This window comes from Mytilus edulis, chromosome 10, assembly GCF_963676685.1.
Source record: "Mytilus edulis chromosome 10, xbMytEdul2.2, whole genome shotgun sequence".
Lineage (NCBI taxonomy): Eukaryota > Metazoa > Mollusca > Bivalvia > Mytilida > Mytilidae > Mytilus > Mytilus edulis.
In genome coordinates, this window is record NC_092353.1 from 53,243,891 (window position 1) to 53,263,672 (window position 19,782).

General features: G+C 31.4%; 2 protein-coding genes and 1 pseudogene across 3 annotated transcripts in view; 2 read left to right on the forward strand and 1 right to left on the reverse strand.

Moving 5' to 3' along the window:
- LOC139491473 (E3 ubiquitin-protein ligase Mdm2-like) overlaps positions 1-14,597 on the reverse strand; it is a 105,730-nt gene extending 91,133 nt beyond the window's left edge. The window contains exon 1 of the mRNA XM_071279182.1: positions 14,520-14,597. The gene's annotated coding sequence lies outside the window, so the exon portion shown is untranslated. The remainder of the gene's footprint in view (positions 1-14,519) is intronic.
- On the forward strand, positions 1,821-10,536 carry LOC139491474 (uncharacterized). Of its 2 annotated transcripts, XM_071279183.1 has the most exons (9): positions 1,821-1,859; positions 4,362-4,553; positions 5,256-5,371; positions 6,040-6,103; positions 6,267-6,380; positions 7,464-7,563; positions 9,014-9,102; positions 9,724-9,834; positions 10,312-10,534. In XM_071279183.1, the coding sequence occupies exons 2-9, from the start codon at positions 4,380-4,382 to the stop codon at positions 10,486-10,488; spliced, it is 945 nt and encodes a 314-aa protein (XP_071135284.1). In that variant the 5' UTR covers positions 1,821-1,859; positions 4,362-4,379; the 3' UTR covers positions 10,489-10,534. The 2 variants fall into 2 exon arrangements, with proteins under 2 accessions (XP_071135284.1, XP_071135285.1); XM_071279184.1 differs by lacking the exon at positions 6,267-6,380 and having other exon boundaries at positions 10,312-10,536.
- Positions 14,598-17,898: 3,301 nt separating the features above from the next.
- Positions 17,899-19,782, forward strand: part of LOC139492833 (uncharacterized) — a 112,373-nt pseudogene continuing 110,489 nt past the window's right edge.

The window sequence follows — 19,782 nt, forward strand, 5'->3', positions numbered from 1 at the left end:
TTAAAGTCTCAAAGTAAATACTTTGACAAAATTTTATGAAAATTAATTTTAGTGAAAGTGTTGGGTACCACCTTAAACTACCAAATTAATTAGAAAAAAAATACATTGTTTGATTCTTTATTTAAGGGATGACTAATATTTTTTCTGTCTATGAAGAAATAACATAAAAAATTTGGTGCACACTGAATAACGCGCGTAGCGGGTTATTTAACAGTGTACACCACATTTTTTATGTTATTTCGAATAGACAGAAAAAAATATCACAGTCATTTCTTATAATTTAATTCTAAATTCCATTTTAAACCGTAGAAAACTATGAAAAACGTTGATGACATCACGGTCACATGACTTAATTATGTCTATGGACTCAAAATAACGTCAGCCAATCAGAAGACGCGTTACATCCAAAATTAAATTATTTCAAGGGGAAAATAAATTTGAAGACAACGATACATCAATACGAATTAAACATTTAGCGTTTTGTTCATTCAAACCTATTTTTATTTAAAAATTATATTCATACAGAAATAAAGCTTATGTAAAACAAATCTAATAATACTAAAGTATATCAGAATGATTTTTTAATTTCGTTGGCACATTTTGAAACAACAAAACATAGCAGTGCAAAATGTAAATACTAAAAAGCTAATGTGATTATCTCCCTTCTTACATCATTTTGATCAAGGATTAACGAGAAGTTTTGCAAAAACATTTTCGTAACTAAAGGTACTCGAACTGATGTTATATAATTGTCTTAAAAACTGTAAAGTATGCACAGAAATTAATTGTTCTTATAATTGTTGTATATAATCATAGTAAAATACTTGATAGGCGGAACAGACATACAGAATGAGAGTCATTGGATTTCGTCAAATAGTGAGACCGAGGTTACATTTTTTGACTGGGGTCCTTTCAACCAAACAATCATGATGAAAGACAAGATTGCCTTGATATCAACTTTGGATCAACACGAAAATGGAATGATCTATTTTGTGGCTACCTGAACCGTTTTATCTGCGAAAAGAGTAAGTTTCTTCTTATAGGGAACACAGCGACTTGTTTCCGATTAAGCGTATAGTGTAGGTCGGAACTTCAAAACACTAATACGTTGTGTTTACTGGTCATCGGATTGTTTCTACTTTATTTAAATTTGTTATTTCAACATTAGTTGAATATACGACTGTATTTGATCATCATCGACATCACAATTCACCCTCGGCCAACCTAACCCAAACCATGATGTGTGCTTGCCATTTTGATATAATACTTATTTTTTTCAAAGAAACAATCTTCGGATTTTGTCTAATGCTTATTGCTATCAAAGGTACCAGGATTATAATTTAGTACGCCATACACGCGTTTCGTCTACAAAAGACTCATCATTGACGCTCATATCAAAATATTTATAAAGTCAAACAAGTACAAAATTGAAGAGTATTTAGGTTCCAAAATTCCAAAAAATTGTGCCAAATACGGCTAAGGTAATATATGCCTGGGATAAGAAAATCCTTAGTTTTTCCAAAAATTCAAAGTTTTGTAAACAAGGAATTTATAAAAATCTCCACATTATTGATATTCATGTCAACATGTATGCAAGCGGCCAACACAAAAACTGAAGATGAATGAAAAGTGCCTTTTACATGTACATAGCATTTGAGTGAAATGAATAATTTTTTTTGCACATCACTAATATTTTACAAAATTTATGTGATAGTTTTGTTTATGATTATTTATTAAGTACGCACTTATCTAATCTAATGTCATACAATGCAATATACACATATATATATATTATCATATCTCACAATTTATATTGTATAACAACATGAACAAAGATAAAGGACAAATATACACATAATGTGAGTAATTTTATGGCGCCTTTGTCAATGCATATAAGGGAGTTATTCCAATTTCTTACATGTACTGTCTCATGACAAGAGAAGAATCACAATCGGATTATAATACAGATCATACACCTAAATTAAACTTTGCTTACAAGTATGTGAAAAACTCTATTATACTTTGTGTTTTATCAACCATTTGGAAACCACATGTTTTGTCCTTAAGTTGCAAACCTTTAATAATTTCGAATCAGACATTTCATAAGTTGGCATGAAAATCAGAACAGAAGTTGGTAAGGGTTTTGTCTGATCATTGTAGTCGAAATATCGAAAAATGATCTGTATTTATCAAATTTGGATAAGCACTGCTTTCGTCGACAACAGACGCATCCCATTATATATATATTAAGTTAACGCCAAGCCGATATTGTTTGATATAGCATGGAATCAACAAACCGATTAAGCACAATTAAGTGAAGCACAGTAAATTATCAACAGACTATAAAGACATCGTTCATCTCGCTTTGTGCGTACACATTCATTATTTAAGTAAAGATTTTAAATGCTATAAAATTGAGAATGTAAATTGGAAAGGTGTCAAAGAGACAACAACCCGACCATAGAACAGACAACAGCCGAAGGACACCAATGGGTATTTAATGCAGCGAACAAATCCCGCTCCCGAAGGAGTCCTTCAGCTCGGCCCAAAACAAATATGAATACTAGTTCAGTGATAAATAGATACATGAGATAACAACTATACTTGAATATCTTCAAACTATTTAAATCTTAAACCAAGTGGCAACAAATTACAAATGCGCACGCACTCCAAACGGAGATAGAATACATTACTGACAGAGTAATCTTCCTTAACTATGGATGCATCACAAGCCATACTGCTCACACAGACTTATGACGAGAAAGGATTAAAAAGGACAAACCAAAAAGTTTAAAGACACCATCACGAATTGTTTGATTTTTAATGATGTGTTTTTATCTCAACTAACTTACGACATTTTACCAAGTCTTAGATTATGGTTTACCAATTACGTAGTCTTGTCTGCTAAGTACTAAATGTGACCTATTACCGAATATTGTTGTTTCCCCGATAAAAATTGTCATTGTTACTGGACGTGTCTTGGTATGTATATATGTACGTATTTAGTTATGGTGTGTTTTTTGTAAGCATCGATTCGTTCGATATTGTGTTATGTTTGATAGTTTGTGAATTGAATTCTATTGTATGTAAAAGTTAAAATAATTAATCATCTAGTTCATTTTTATGATTTTTAGTTTAAAGAAACTTTATGCATCTAATTTATTTGTTTTTACACAGTTTTCATTCAGACGAAAAACCAACATAGTTAGAAAATGTAAATAATTACAACACTACTTACACAATTATATATAATATTCTTGTGATGCTTGTGAAATACATAACACTGTTACATGGTATGATGATATGTCGTCGATCAATGTCCAATTCGCCGCTTCAGAATCTAATGCATCTTGGGTAATATTTTCAAAAGTCTACACCAAAACGTCCTGATTGGTTAAAAATGTCATAACCAATGAACATGTAACAAACGACGTGACGTTATTTACATTTTGGGGTACCAACAATGAAATTACCCATGATGCTTGAGATTCTGAAACGGCCAATTAATCAATCGTATCATCTTCGTTGTATTTGTTATTGGTGTTATTGTAGACCATTCGAGAGTACAATTGTAGTTAATCTTAAAAGTGGAATAATTCGACGACATTGCTGTTAACCTTTTATAGCATTATCTTAGACTGCATCGTCCATGAGTAACTTTAAAAAGTTCCTTTTGACGGGAATGGAAAATTAAGTACTTTTTCTTTACAGTTTTGTAAGTTGTTCATTGTTTACAATGTCTAGGTGGCCAGTTCTGATATCATATGCATATCTATATTTGTAGGTGATCTGCATCATACTTCTATTTTTTATAACATGTAGAACAAATTCAAATTTTTTTTTCTTCAAATTCTCATCAATTTGTTTGGTTTTTTTTCATTTGTATTTCTTTAAGTTAATTATTTGTAAAGGACGTGTTATATATTTAAACGTCTGTAATGTGTGTGATATCAACTGTTCATGTTTTAAACTTTTAGTACATGTAACAGTTGGTATCAATTCGTCTGATGTGTTTCATCTTTTGATTTTGCCATTTGATTAGGGACTTTACGTTTTCAATTTTCCTAGGAGTTCAGTATTTTTGTGATTAAGTTATAATGAATAAATAAGATGTCTTGTAAAATGGTTCAAATTAGAAGTAAACTATGAGAATGAAAAAAAACCCACCGATGCTTAAATGTTTCAAATATTTGAAATTTAAAAAAAAAAAAAAAAACTTACTATGCTTATTTCATCCGTAAGAACTAATATTGCATGAACAGCCGATAATATATAAGCAATGCTTTAAGGATACAATACTGCCAGTTTGATTTTATGTCCACGAAACGCAAGACTTATACATCGATGATCATTTATTAAAGTATTGGAATACAAAGTAGATGTCTGAGACAGCTAAAATACCCATTATAGATTTTAAGACGTATGGTTTAGATGTGGAAAATGAAGGATCTATATCAGACGAAGATCTAGAGAAATTGGGAAATAAAATGTGCCAGGCCCTAAAGGAAATTGGATTCTGTTACCTAAATAATCATGGAATTCCCGATGAACAGGTACAAAACAGTATTCATAATCAAATACTGTAGGTTCTTCTATGGCTGATAAAACATTATATAAGCGAATTTAAAAAAACACATTATTTGAAGTTTAATACAACAGTCACGGATTTGAGTACAGGAAAGTATAGGTATCTTTCATTGGAGTCTAATAAAAAAGAATTGTGTAACACATTCTTATCTCTTATAATATGGATTACACAATTCAAACACTCTCAAATGTCAAATTGCGGCAAAAAAAAATCTTTAAAATTTCGATAAGGTTTTACAAATAACAGCAGCCAATACTATCGTAATACGAACATGTCATCGGTATACTAGTTTACCAGAAGATTTTAATATGTAACAGTATATAGATACATGCACATACATGTCAAAAAGAAAGAACACGTCATTCCAATATATATGAGTATGAAAGAAAATCATCACGATTCACTTATATCATGAACTACTTGGGCATTTAAGGTTAAGTGAAAAGACTGGTAGACTCGTAGTCGGGATAATGTGTCTGCCAAAGTTGTCACGTTTCCATGTGGGTTGATGACCTGTTTCAAAATTAAAAATCAGTCTAAACGTGTCGATTAAAAAGTAAGCAAGGATTAAATTTGTACAACAATAACATTTTATCGTTTTTATAGGCATTTCATATTTGCTGTTGACGTTAAGTAAAAATAAACTTAAGTTTATACTTATTTCCAGGTAAGATTAGCATTGGAAAGCTCCAAACAGTTTTTCAACCAAACTGTCGATGCAAAAATGAAATGTGCCAAACCTGATGATGGTTACTTTGGTTGGATAGGATTGGAAAGAGAAAGGTGAGGCAAATATCACCAGCTGAGTGCTTTTATTTTCCAATTGAAAACTAAAGTAGTTAATTTATTTCAAAATTTTACTTTGCATGAGTACATGCAGTAGTTGAACCATTGCAACTAGTTTACAGGTTTTGCTTTGAAAAGCATGATTGTGTTGATAAAATGTGATACGAGCTATTGAATCTTATGCTTGCTATATAGCGTTTCGTAGAATTATATTCGCTTTCATTATCTATCCATTACTTCGTCTGTGTGTCTTCGTCCTATTATTAAGTGTAAAAATATTCGAATTAGCCCTCGCCGCGATATAGCCTTTTTGTGCTAATGCGACGTAAAGCAACCAACAATCAATCAATCAATCGTCCTATTATTTTGTCAAAGCGAAGAAATAAATACAAAGAAAGAATGTTTGAGTAAACAGCTATGCTCACACCCAAACACACATTTACAATTACAAAAACACGTGAAAGCGCTACGTAAAGATATTTTTTGAGCAAATTTCCAAATATAAACATTTACATGAAAAGCAAAAACAGATTAAAAAATCAAGTTGAAAAGTAAAATAAATTAAAATCAAAATTAACTCAAACTATTAATGTCAGATGTTTCAATCAAACCTTTTTTTAATTTGCGATTTATCTGTGTGCTAACTATGATATTATTTTATCAAGATTGAATCCGAACAGACCAGCTGGTGACTATAAAGAGGCATATGGTATGATTCCTGAATGTGGGGTAAGAAAAACATATATCTTCTTCTAGTTGAATTGAGTGGATGTTTATTGTTGAAAGTGACTGTTTAAGTCCGATGAAAATGATAGCAGCGATCAATAGTCTAATTCATTTTCTAAATCATATCATTTCAAAAATACATTTCAAATAATTTTTTCTGTTGTAGATATGGCCGCCAGATATTCCCAACTTTCAAAAAATTCACTCTGACCTATTCTCGTGTTGTGTAAAGTTGGCCTTGCGTGTTTTCGACGTTATTTCTGTCGGTTTGAAATTGGAGGTGCGTATGCTTTTAAGATGACTAAATTTTGTTAAATCTTCATGACTAATATACAGACGACGATACTAATCTACATATCAAACATTTGGCAACATTTGGCATACATATTTTCCAGTCTCAGGAAAAAAAGTGTCAGGATATTGGTTGAATTACATTCAAACATAATGTTACATGAGACTTATCTGTACATAGAAACAACAAGTTTTTTTTTTATAACCTTAATTTTAACTTCTTACTTAAAGAAAATAAAATCACTAAGAAGTAACTCCATAAGCGAGTGTGTATATTTATTCTTATGCTTCTGTTCATATTAATGCAAAAAGTTATAAATTCATGTCAATTATGTACAAAGCCGGAAAAAGACACTTGAATTGAAGTCGCTTGTATGCATTAAAAATTTAAAAAGAAAACAAATACTGGAAAATATTAAATGAGTAAAATTGCCAACTATATCATAAAACAAATTGATCAATTCTAAACATGAAATATATCAGTTTTACAAATGTCTAATGAATGTATCGCTAACAAAATCTTTAACCATAATACAAACTGCTCTAAATGGAGGACCTCTGAAATTCACTCAAAAATATTTACAAGTCCTCATTGACAAGAAGTCAAGTCAGTATTTTAATGGAGGCCACTGTAGATATCCATCGCATTTGTCATCTTAAAAACGTTGGTTTAAAGAATAAAACTGTCGCTCCAGGACACACAAAAGAGAGAAAGAAAGAAACTTCCAATGCTTTTGCAGCATTTTCCAGCAACACGTAACCTATGGATGAACAATTGACCAAATAATGAAATTACCGGTAAAAGCCACATTACAGGTACATATAATTCAATAACAACCAACTGACGGCATAATTTATGTACAAAACAATAAAAGAAAATCTTAAATCAATCATAGAAACAAAAAGAACCACTGACGTACAGGCTCTTTTGTCTTCTGGTCTTGTTTTGCCATTGCATTGACCTTTGAGTTTGATTATTCTTTTGGGTTTTTCCGCCTCTCTGTCATGTTTCCATTTTAGTAAACAATCAGATATGCTAAATCGGATTTAAACCATACATTTTTATTTTTAGGATAAACATTTCCTGAGGAAGTGTCACAGTTGTATAGGTCAGAAAGGAAACATATCTAATATTAGAAGTATTTTTTATCCGGCGCTGACGTCTAAGAAAGGTAAAAATACACATTGAAGGTAATGTGAAATCCGCGAACCTTTTATCAACTAATAATTTCGAAATCCTTCGATAGTAAGGCAAAATGTAAAATACATTTTTCAGCAATGTATTTTACGACTTTAATTTTTCTTTTTAAATGTTAGAAGTTGCTTATGTTGCTTTAGTCTTAAAAATATGTACACTTAAAATAAATTATCGCATTCAGGAAATGTCACAACAAATTTATGTGTTTCATTTACCTAATCGTACATTCCATTTCATACGGTTCTACGATATTTAAATCTCTTGACTAATAAAGTGAACACCGAAGAAAAAAACATCGGGATTTATACATCCTAGATAGAATAACAGTTGCAGTTTTTACCGACGAGGATTTTCAAAACTTAGATTTTACTAAATATTTTGTAAGGTATACTCCTTTGAAGATAACTTGGTAATGCAATAATACGAGATCAACACGTGAAACCAAACCAGCAAAAACAGAGATTGCAACAAATTAGAAGCAAAAAAAATCAAGACTGTAAACCAAAAAAGGAAAATTCGGTCAAAGTGAAAATGAAACTTCAGTAATGTAAATGTCAACTTTTTACTGAACTGTTGTATATATTTTCAACGATGCGTGAACAAAACAGATATAACAGGTAAAATTGTCAAAACAGCGGTACAGCAGTCATCACTGTGTCACAATGTAAATAAGAACAAAAAAAAAAAAACAAGTATTTTACAAAAAAGCACAAAATTCATCTCTCAAATTTTACAACCATGTTCATTGCTAATAGTCGCGTGTTAGGCGTCAGAATGTAAACGTCAATATAAAAATAATTTTATCGTTCAAGGTATTTTCAAAATTATAATTTCACATGAGGAATGGTGATATAGAGGTTTGAAAAAATTAAGTGACTGTTGTTTGAATAGCGGTCAGAGGTAAATACTTCATTCATATTCAAGGCAGGAAGATATTAAACAGTAGGTCTTATCCGTACTCAAATGTGAGTGAAGATGTGAGAAGAAACATTCATTTGAAAACAAGTGAACTGCACATTTATCAAAATTTGCTTGTAGAAGGCTCCATACTCACATTTATTTAACAACAAATCAAAAGAATGTCATCAGTTATCAAGGTATCCTGCTAATTGTGTCATTAGAACACATAATTTGCACGTTTTATCTAATAATTACTGATAACAAATGTAACTGAATGAAGTCTACGTAATTTGGTATAGTGATAAGAAAATTATATAACATAGCCTTTAATAAATACCCCAGGTACTCCAGATATACTAGTAGAACTTTGCAACGTTTACATTAAAGACAATCTGTATAATTTTAAGACAGAACATACAATTGAATGATTGTTCCATTCGAAACAACAAGTTATTGTATCACTACCTGAATAAAAATAAGTGTTTAACTAGTACTGTTTTAAATGAGAACTGGTATTTGTACAGACACGATTCAAGGTCAAGTACGATGTGGTGAACACTCAGACTATGGTACCCTTACATTGCTTATACAGGACAGCATCGGTGGGTTAGAGGCAAGTTACTTATGCATTATAGAATATTTTTGTTGAAACGAACTTAAAAATATTTTTTATTTTCACATATACAACGGTCATGACCGACGCCTTACACGATTTCAATAATATGTACTAAAATTAAATTTGAAGTTTTAAATTTACGTTTCATAAAAGTATTACCGCAATTAAAACGGAACCAGATCTGTTAGACATCTCATTATACACCAACATTCCAAAAATTAGATCAGTAACTGTAGGCGTCATGAAAAAATCCAGACAATTATTTTTTTCATATCAGAAGAGGAAGTAGTAGGAACACATCGGTCACTAGGTTGCAGTGGCATATCATTTTATTTTTATTTTGGACGTTGTATCCAGCGAATCATTTCTCTAGATATGTAGTTATTATGGATTGTAAAAGTTTATTGAGAAAAAAAATAAGTGCAATACTTGCGAACACATTATTTCTAAAAACAGTCTTATTTGTTATTTTTTCCATATATTTGTAAGTGAAATTTCCTAGCTTATTCGTCTGTTTTTGCTCATTCGATATTTTGACAATTTACAGTTTTCTTGCTCTTTTACACTTGCATTTTTATCTAGCTGGAATGGACAAAATTTATTAATATTACACTGTAGGTAAAGATGCGCGAGGGTGAATATGAGCCAGCTCCTCCAATTCCAGGAACTATTGTTGTAAACATTGGCGATTTAATGCAAAGATGGACAGCAGACAAGCTTATCGCAACTGTAAGTTGTTCCTTATCAAGTCATATACCCCGGTTTCCTATATGTGTAGATCCAGTGTCACAAATCTTCGTATAATGGTACAAAAGGAAGATATGCACATTCGATTTGATTTTTAAGGTCCTAATGGGTTCATCGTGCGTATATCTCTTTAATAGCAATTACAATATGCGTATAAAACAATTAGAAGATTGGTTTTGTTAATGTTATTTCTTTTTTTGATTCACTGTCACTGTATTATCGTTGTCCAAGATGTAATTTCAACTTATTTAAATGTTCTTTCATTTAGTTAATTATTTAATAGGTAGTATGTTTTTAGACTCAGAATTGAATCAATTCCTCCACAACAAATCTAAAAAGAAAAATGAAGGTGAAAAGAAAAACAGCACCGTATTATGATACGTCTATTTTCAAATGTTTCAAATATTTACTTTTTTTATTTCGAATAAAGACATATAAGTATGTTCTTAATAATTTCAGAAGCACAGAGTTCTAATACCAAGTGAAGTGAGAAAGAAAATGGTCGACAGGCAGTCATTAGCTTTCTTTGTTAATCCTGACGAAGACGTCACTATTCATTGTCTTGACAATTCAAATAAATACGATCCAATAACAAGTCGAGACTATCTGAACATGAGATTCTATGAAAAATTCTGAAAATTTTCTAGAATAAAGCAAACTACTCAATAAACTTGTTTTTCTAAGTATAATGCTATATGGTATTATATGGTATTATGTATTATACTGTCTACCGTTACACACTTGATCCAAGATGTTCAGATAAATAGCAAAGATTAACAAACATTGTTACCTTAATATTTGCTTTATTTGACATAAGTGTTTGGATACCAGGTTTGAAGGCAAAGTTGAAATATCCACGGAAAGAAACTAGCATACATCGTCACTAAAAAATTTTTTTAAAAATACGAATCCCTCAACTTATGAAGGAGTTTTAAGTGAACATCGAATTTCGTAAAGAACAAAAGAATACAATTACCATACTTTGCTGGATTATCTTTAATATAGTAGCTCGCCACAAACACAGGGATATCTTACTCGCATAAACAGGCATATACGTGGAATAAGTTCATGTGAATTTCACGCCAGACCCACGTGAAACACACGTGAAATCACAAACAAAGTTTTCATATAAAATTTAGCGTCAATTTGAAAAATAAATCATTTAAATAACATCTCAATTTTCGAATCTAATTAAAATCATAAAAAATAATTTGTTTTCTAAAGTCTCGTGAGATGCCGTTGAATTTAAATTCACGTCAGTTCACACGAAATTGTTTTCCTGCGTTTCTTTTTTTTTCATGTTGAGGTGATCATGAATCTGGCGTCAAACGTTATGGATGAATTTCACGAGAGAGCCAGACGAAATAGATAAGCAAATGTGGTTTCCTGTGAACAAAATGTTTTAGCGTTGCAGATATTCCTTCTATGTTCTAATCGGGGCAATTCCATCTAGGCTCAAATTTTGCTTGCCAATAATGCAAATCAGAGTCATACTAATAAGAATATCATCAAATTAGAGGAAAACAAATCAAATATTTCGAATGTATCATAGCATATCTACTATGGTAGTTCGAAAAAAATGAAAAAATTGATAATTAACTACAAGTACATTGACTTTACAGATCATGACGCATTGTCATTTATTTAGAATCAATCTCTATGTTTATATTCAAGTATATCAAATGATGATGATAACTACTATATATTTTGTTAATGATTTTTCAACTACAGAAAAATGACGCAGTACGTACACCTTCACCTTCACCCGCCCCTTTTACTTGTAAATATCATAAAGACACTTAAACATGATGATACTAAAAATTAGATACATATACAATTTACCTCTCTGAATGACAAACATACAATATGAACAATTGTGAGTTATCACCTCTGCTATGCATAGTAGGTGTGTTTTGCAACTACAGATACATCTAAATGCAGAAGGGCAACCACAAAAAAATCTAACTAATTAGAATATAATTTTGCTTTTCCTCATGAGTATCTTTAAAAGATGACCGGTCATGTCAGGTGATAAAATTAACCTTGTACTGAATCTGGGATAATGACATGAAAAGCACCTGCTTTAAGTATAATAATTCTTTTTCATTCGAAAGAATCATTTAGGAGACGCAAATAAAAAGGTTTCTTTTTTTTTCCAATTTTACTCATAATTAGGATAAATAAAAACTGTATGTTTAAAAATTTAGTAAAACTACAAAATACGAAATTACAATTTTTTCCAGGCTCAGTTATGACTGCAATTAAGTTGTGATTTTACTTTTTATGCCCCACCTACGATAGTAGAGGGGCATTATGTTTTCTGGTCTGTGCCTCCGTTCGTCCGTCCGTCTGTGCGTCCGTTCGCTTCAGGTTAAAGTTTTTGGTCAAGGTAGTTTTTGAAGAAGTTGAAGTCTAATCAACTTGAAACTTAGTACACTTGTTCCCTATGATATGATCTTTCTAATTTTAATTCCAAATTAAAGTTTTGACCCCAATTTCACGGTCCACTGAACATAGAAAATGATAGTGCGAGTGGGGCATCCGTGTACTTGGGACACATTCTTGTTTCTTCTTAAATTTACAAATTGTGACATGGATGGCGAGTTTTAAAGTGCGTATTTCTAAACTTGATTATCAATTATGTATCGATGGTTTCCAGAATTTAAAATTAGATTTAAAAATACCTTTCCTCCAGCTTCAGATACAACGATCATTATAGATATATCTATGGCAAACCGTATTGCTATTTATTTGTATTTCAAGGGCTGGGGATCGATGGAAATGTTCCGAACCCCAATTGGATAAAAAAAAGGTCCTACAGATGATACAAAAATATTCTAAATCAAGAGTTTCTCCTTACATTATAGTGTTAAATGTTGAAAAAAAAATTGATTACCAGCATCGAAAAAAAAAAACCGGAATAAAACGTTTGCGCGGAAAAATTTCTGGCTCAGATAAATTGACAAAATTACCCCCCCCCCCCCCTTTTTAAGTTAAGTGGTTGCTTCTTTATGAAGGCCATTTTGATGATTTTCAGTAGTTTAAAAATAATAAAGATGTCTCGATTAAGCATTAGAAAACGTAGGCTGCAGCAGCGTGCTTACAGGCGAAGAATATATATTTTTATTCTCATAAAGCCAATGCATTACATCGGTACAGAGATTGAATGAGTAGAAGGAATGATATATTAGGGATCACTATATTCCTATCGTTTCTGTTTGTTTCAAATGGTATTTCTTCTCCAAGGAGTATTTGGTAAAGGGAGGGGGTAATGTTGTGTTTTTTTTAGTTTTAAGGGTAATTTAACGGATCCGAGATACATGTACTAGACAAACAATATATTTACCTCACACTTTTTAAGTAATTGCATTTATGAGTGAATCGTTGTTTGAGTAAAGACCAGTGGCAAACATTTCTGTCCAAGTCGAGTCGATTCGGAAAGACCTTAATTTTCAAATGAATGATGTCTTCGGCAATGATGCTGCTTTAATTTGAGTCTTGATAAGGGCATAACAAAGCTGCGTTAAATTGAAAAAAAAATAATAAATAAATATATCAAGTTTAGACAAATATTTCTGTAAAGAACTTTTTTAATAATTGATATAAATATCAATTTTATTCAAAAATTGTTTCTTCCTTAAATATACACGGTGAAACTAATGTTTTAAATGCCTAGTTTTGTGTACACTGAATCTACACAAGACCTACATCGAGTATCGACTGCATGTAGACAAAACATGATTTACACTACATGTAAACATTGAGTTTTATCAATGGGAACGTAATTTTGTTAAGTTTACGTGTGAGTTACACTTACACAACACCGAGTTTAGGTCAATGTGAACACGGCCTTAGAAAGTTAAAAAATTTCTAAAACTTTAACAACAGTGTAGTGTAAGGGTATGTGCATAGCTATATATTCTATTCTTTACTGTTCTCATATTACTTACAGAGAAATGCACTTTCAAAAAAAAAAAAAAAATATAGAAACATAATTAATGTTATTAATAATAAACTCATCATATATATATATAGATACCTGGATACCAGGACTAAATTTTGTATATACGCCAGACGCGCGTTTCGTCTAAAAAAGACTCATCAGTGACGCTTGAATTCAAAAAAAGTTAAAAAGGCCAAATAAAGTACGAAGTTGAAGAGCATTGAGGACCAAAATTCCTAAAAGAGAATTAATGAAATTTCCAATTTTCAATGTGCAATAACTTATTTTTTCCATAAAAGAATAAGACAGAAAATTTAAAATTTCTATAAAGAGCAACTGTACCTGTCATTTTCATTTCTTTTGGAACACCAATCCAATTAAAAAAATAATTTATAAATACTTGCAACATAAATAAATTAAATAAATCACAAGAAAATCTGCTAGTGCTCTTCAAGGGATCATTCGGTGAAATAATGGGGTTTATATATTTATTGTTAAACATATGGTACAAGTGACAACAGATGGCATCATGTTTAATTTAAAATCATGTCATTTTCAGATAAGGAGAAACGTGTCTGTACAAGAAACAGTCGTACACAGTATGAGTGTAAAAAATAATCTGTTTTTATCGGCATATTAGACATCTTCTAGTATTAAAAATTTCATATAGTTTATGAAGGTCCTATACATAAAATATGTTTAGTTCTGTAACTGGTTAGCATACTTCATTCGATTGCAGTGGTGAATCTAAGTTTTTTTGTAAAGTTTTCCCGAACGTGTCTGAACATGTTTACCATTTTCCAGCATGTGCTTCCGGTTAAAAATTACTATATTTAGAATTTCAAAACGAGATTCCGCGGGAATCTACTTTCATTTTCATTTCAAAAGGGACGTCACAAGACTATGTACAGGCGGAAACCCGGTTGAAATAGAACAAAAGAATCGAAGCTCTTTGTTAGAGAAGGCGATACATGCTTACTGTAATGTTTACTATAGTAACAAAAAATTTAAAAGTTAAATAGAAACAAATAAAATGACAATTTTCTTCTCAATTACGAAGTGTTCTATTATAAAAACACCATTTGTATAAGGTTTTAATTTATCTATTACATAATTAAGCAGAATAATTAGATATCAAGTCGACGACATTGGTATCTATCAAGTTGGATGTAGAAAATGCATAACCTCCGATTTTTTTGAAAAAATTACCACGGACGGAGAACATATCAAACTATTAGTTCAGTAATTTTCGTGTCTGACCGTCTGTTATGTGACTCGAGAAAAAATTCAAAAAAATGGGTAACAATTGTATCGAAAAGAAAAAATTGAGTGCACCTTTTTATGTTAGGGCGTGTTTGAGTTGAATATTTTGTCTTGAAAACGTACAAAGCAAGAATATTTGATACATCATCTCGCTTCAGATTCTATCATTTTTATATATCAAACCTACAGGTTGACTTTATAACATAAAAAAATCACTGTACTAAAAGATGAAATATATGGGTCAAGTGAGATACCTATCTAAGATCTATCTAATGAATCATAAAAACAGAGTAGGCGTGTTCGAATTGCTATTTTTTACTAAAAGTACTTGACGACAGTCTTTCAAGTTGGACATGTTGGATGATGAAAATGCATATCTTCGAAAAAAAAAAAATTTGTGTGTGATAAATAGAGGTTTATAGTTTTGAACCACTAAAAAAATCTAGTCTGCCCTTCCGCGAAATATTTAATTAAATTTTTTTTAAATGTTTATGAATTTTCAAAAAACAACCGATTAGACAATAAATTTAAGTTGAATCACTACAGACAAGTTTATAAACTGATGCTCATTAGCTAGTAGATACATTTGTTTTTTAAAATACAACTGACATATAAGGATCGGAGTTGTGCTATGAGGATAAATTTATCGGTTTCCGAGAGCAAAATTGGCAGCGTGTCATCTCTGCAATGGCTTCCATTTTTATGATTGTGAAAATAAACTGGCATAATGGGGAGATAATTTTGACGAAGTAGAATCCTGACTGTGTAAACTAAGTTGTAATGGTAATGGTTATCATTTATATAAGGTAAAAATGACACAATTTAACAAACAATAAACAGCTTAAAATCTGATATGTTAGCACCAAAAAGAATATTAGATTTTAAAACAAATAAGACAGCATTGACAGTAAAGTTGTTATATAATATGGAGTTTGAACAGGAGGAGGTGTCATATCTATACCACTTAATCTAAAGACCATTTTCATGTTCACCTGATAAATGATTTACTGAAGAAAGCTACAAGTCAAACTTATATAACCTGTACATGTATAAAGGTATATATATACGTGATAAGGTATACTGAAAATTTCACTCTTTTACATCGACAAATTAATAAGTTCCTGAACTATCCGATGCGATTTCCTTTTAGTCATGTCACATGTTACCTATCAGTATTACCTTATCTGTATGTTCCGCATCTGTCAGGCGCACCACCAAACTAGTTGTGTATTTGGGATTTGCTGTATACATACATACACGGGTCATATGATAATCACAGGGTTGACACTTTATTTAATCATTGTCATAGTGTTTTGTTTTACTATTGTAGTATTTTAATCAGCATGACTTTACAAATGACAAAAGAAATACTAAAAATCTAGACTTATAATAAGGCGTTGGTACAGTTTCCAATTTGTTAGCCAACATGACGTAAAAACGGTGAACATGGTGGTGATTAGAAGAATTCAACTTTATAAATAACTAAAATAGGACAATGCTGTTAATTAAAAATTCTTCCATTCCAGGTCCATTTGTTTTCCAAATAATTAGTATTACCAATAACTGACAAGTTCCAGGTCGATGAGTTCAAACAGAAAGATTTTGAAATCAGAGAAAACTGTGCATCTTATAATTAGCATGACTTTATCAGATGAAAATACCAATACAAAAAATCCTGGCTAAAATAAGGCTTACACATAACTAGATACTTTAATTCAGTCACAGACCCACGATATTGCAGGTGGATTAAAAGTGGAGGTATCTAAATGTGTCATTACTACAAAAAAATGTACTATGGAGGTTCTGGAAGGCTTTATCGTGTTTATCATGTTTATGTTCTTATTAAACAAAAAATATAGGTTTTTTTCTGAAAAGAAATGAGTCTGTTTGAGGCGTTTTCTGGCATCAGTTTTTATGTAATAAGATTTTAGTGAACATTATTTCCCCATTGAAATAATTCCTTGTTTTTTCCTATTATTTATTATTATTTCCTGTCTTACTAAAATTACTTATTAAATTTCATCTTAATTTCCAGTGTTAACTGACATTGTTTTCATTGAATGGACTGCGCTCATTTTTTAAATCCGCTAAAATTGCTAAATTTTAAAATCATAAAAACGCCCCATCTATTATGTCTATTCACTGAAAGTCACTTTTTTCTCGCTTAAAATCTTATCCCTTATCATGCTTATGGGAGCACAGCTTATGCTTCAGAAAACTTCACATATAATCTTATATAAATTAACTACTGATGTAGGATATCTGTGACAAAATATATTAGTATAATAGTCCCAGATGATATCAAATATATATATATGACCTCATATATAGTCTCGATAAACACTTATCTCTTCAACAACGGTATAACTGTATTGAATATGCATTAGATCAATTAATGACCTAAGGTTATTACGCAGATGGTCATAGAAAAGTTGTTTCTTGGGTGCACATACTTTGCCAATCTAAAATATACTTAGAAATAGAGGAAATATAAGGAAAAACAAGATTTTTTTTAAAATTAAAAAATTTCCTCGTGGTTTGTTACCATGGTACATTTTGTAAATTGTTAAAAGTAAAATTTGTTTTTATTTTCTGAATACCTTGTACCATAGTCTAGTTAGGACAAATTTAAAAATATGTTTTAAATTTGAAGTAATATTTTTGCCAAATTTATAATACCCCATTACTACTTTGACCCAATTTTCAGTTTTTCTTTCTATCAGTCTGAAAGATATTTTGTGATGTTTGGACCCAAATTGATTAGAGTAACTGTACAATGTCGCAATCTTATTTTGAAGTGTTTTGATTATATTTTTAATATTTCAGAAATTTAAAGCAATATGACAACAATCCCTGTAATTGATTTCCAGCTTCATGCTGTGGGAAAGGAAGGTTGTGTTGACTTGGACAACCTTGGCTCAGAAATGTGCCAAGCACTAGAGGGAATAGGATTCTGCTATCTGAAAAATCATGGCATCTCTGAGGAAATTGTAAGTAATGATGCAGGTCGGATCCAGCCCTTTTCCAAAAGGGGGTTCCCAACCCAGGATAAGGGGGGGGGGGGTGTCCAACTATATGTCCCCATTCAAATGCATTGATCGGCCAAAAAAGGGGGGTTCCAACCCCTGGAAACCCCCCTCTGGATTCGCCACTGTGTTGTATCATAGTTCATAGGAGATATTAACAGCAATCTTCCACAAAAAGTAGTACCAAATTTTTCCACCGAAAGGGGGAGGGGCCCGGCCCCCCGGGAACCCCTGGATCCGCCTATGTTCTGTCTTTTGTTTTGAGACCCATATAATACCAATGCAAATATAAGGTGAAAGTCTGAGTCAGCCTTTTCCCGCCATATTTTAAATCTCAAATACCTCGAAAAGGAGGTCCATGACCTATCAATATTTTTAGCTTATCTTTATCCTTAATTGATGCTCTACCAGCTTATAGTATCAATTTTAATTTCTTAAATTATTGATTTTACCTAACCTCACCTAAGTACATCCTTATAAGGTTTATAAGTTGTTTTTTTTTCATAATTGAGGAGCTATTTTGGAAAGGATTTTTTTCTAACTTGCCTTCACTTGGTTGTTGATATAGAACAGGCATTTGGTATTACTTTTTTTATATAACGGCCTGTTGATAAATTATTAGTCTCACATAAAAGCTATTTTCCAATACATAATACATGTAATACCTGTGTGTCAAAAAAAATTAAACAATGTGTTTTCTTCCCATCATGTCTATATCATGTAATTTTTCAATGTTTTCTATGAAAATTGCATGATAGGGACTGATATTAAAAAATGTTTATCATATAGCTTTCAATGTGTATTATTTTTCTTTTATCAGTTTTTTTTTTTCATTTTTCATATAAATGAAGCATTCAGCTCATCAAAAGACTTCTTTTCACAGCCTGTGAACGAAAAAGAAAAGTTTGCCAGATCACATAACTATAATTTTGGTTGGGTTGGACTAGAAGTTGAAAAGTAAAATATCTATATATATTATTAACTTGCATACTGCATGTATTCAAGTCTTTGTTTTGCCTCTTGACACATATTGCAAAGATAGCCACCAATCATTTCTGTTTTCCTCTTTTTTTGCCCTGTTGTAGGTGATGGGGGTATTAATTGGTACCTTTAACAGTCTGTCTTTCTGTTTTTTCATCTTTCCATCTTCCTGTCTTTTTAGCTCACCTTTCCAAAAGGAAATGTGAGCTTTTGCCATCACTTGGCGTCCGTCGTCGTCGTCCGTCCGTCGTTGTCGTCCGTCGTCGTCGTCCGTTCGTCGTCATCGTCGTAAACTATTTCAAAGATCTTCTTCTCTGAAACTACTGAACCAATTCAAACCAAACTTCATCTGATTGATTCCTAGGGTATCTAGAATAAAGTTTGTGTTTTAATTCCCATTTCATCAAAAAACATGGCCGCCATGGCTAAAAATAGAACATAGGGGTAAAATGCAATTTTTAGCTTATAACTCAAAAACCAAAGCATGGGGTAAAATTGTTTATCAAGTCAAGATCTATCTGCCCTGAAATTTTCAGATGAATCGGACAACCCGTTGTTAGGTTTAATTGGTAATTTTAAGGAAATTTTGCTGTTTTTGGTTATTATCATGAATATTATTATAGATAGAGATAAACTGTAAACAGCAAAAATGTTCAGCAAAGTAAGATTTACAAATAAGTCAACATGACCGAAATGGTCAGTTGACCCCTTTAGGAG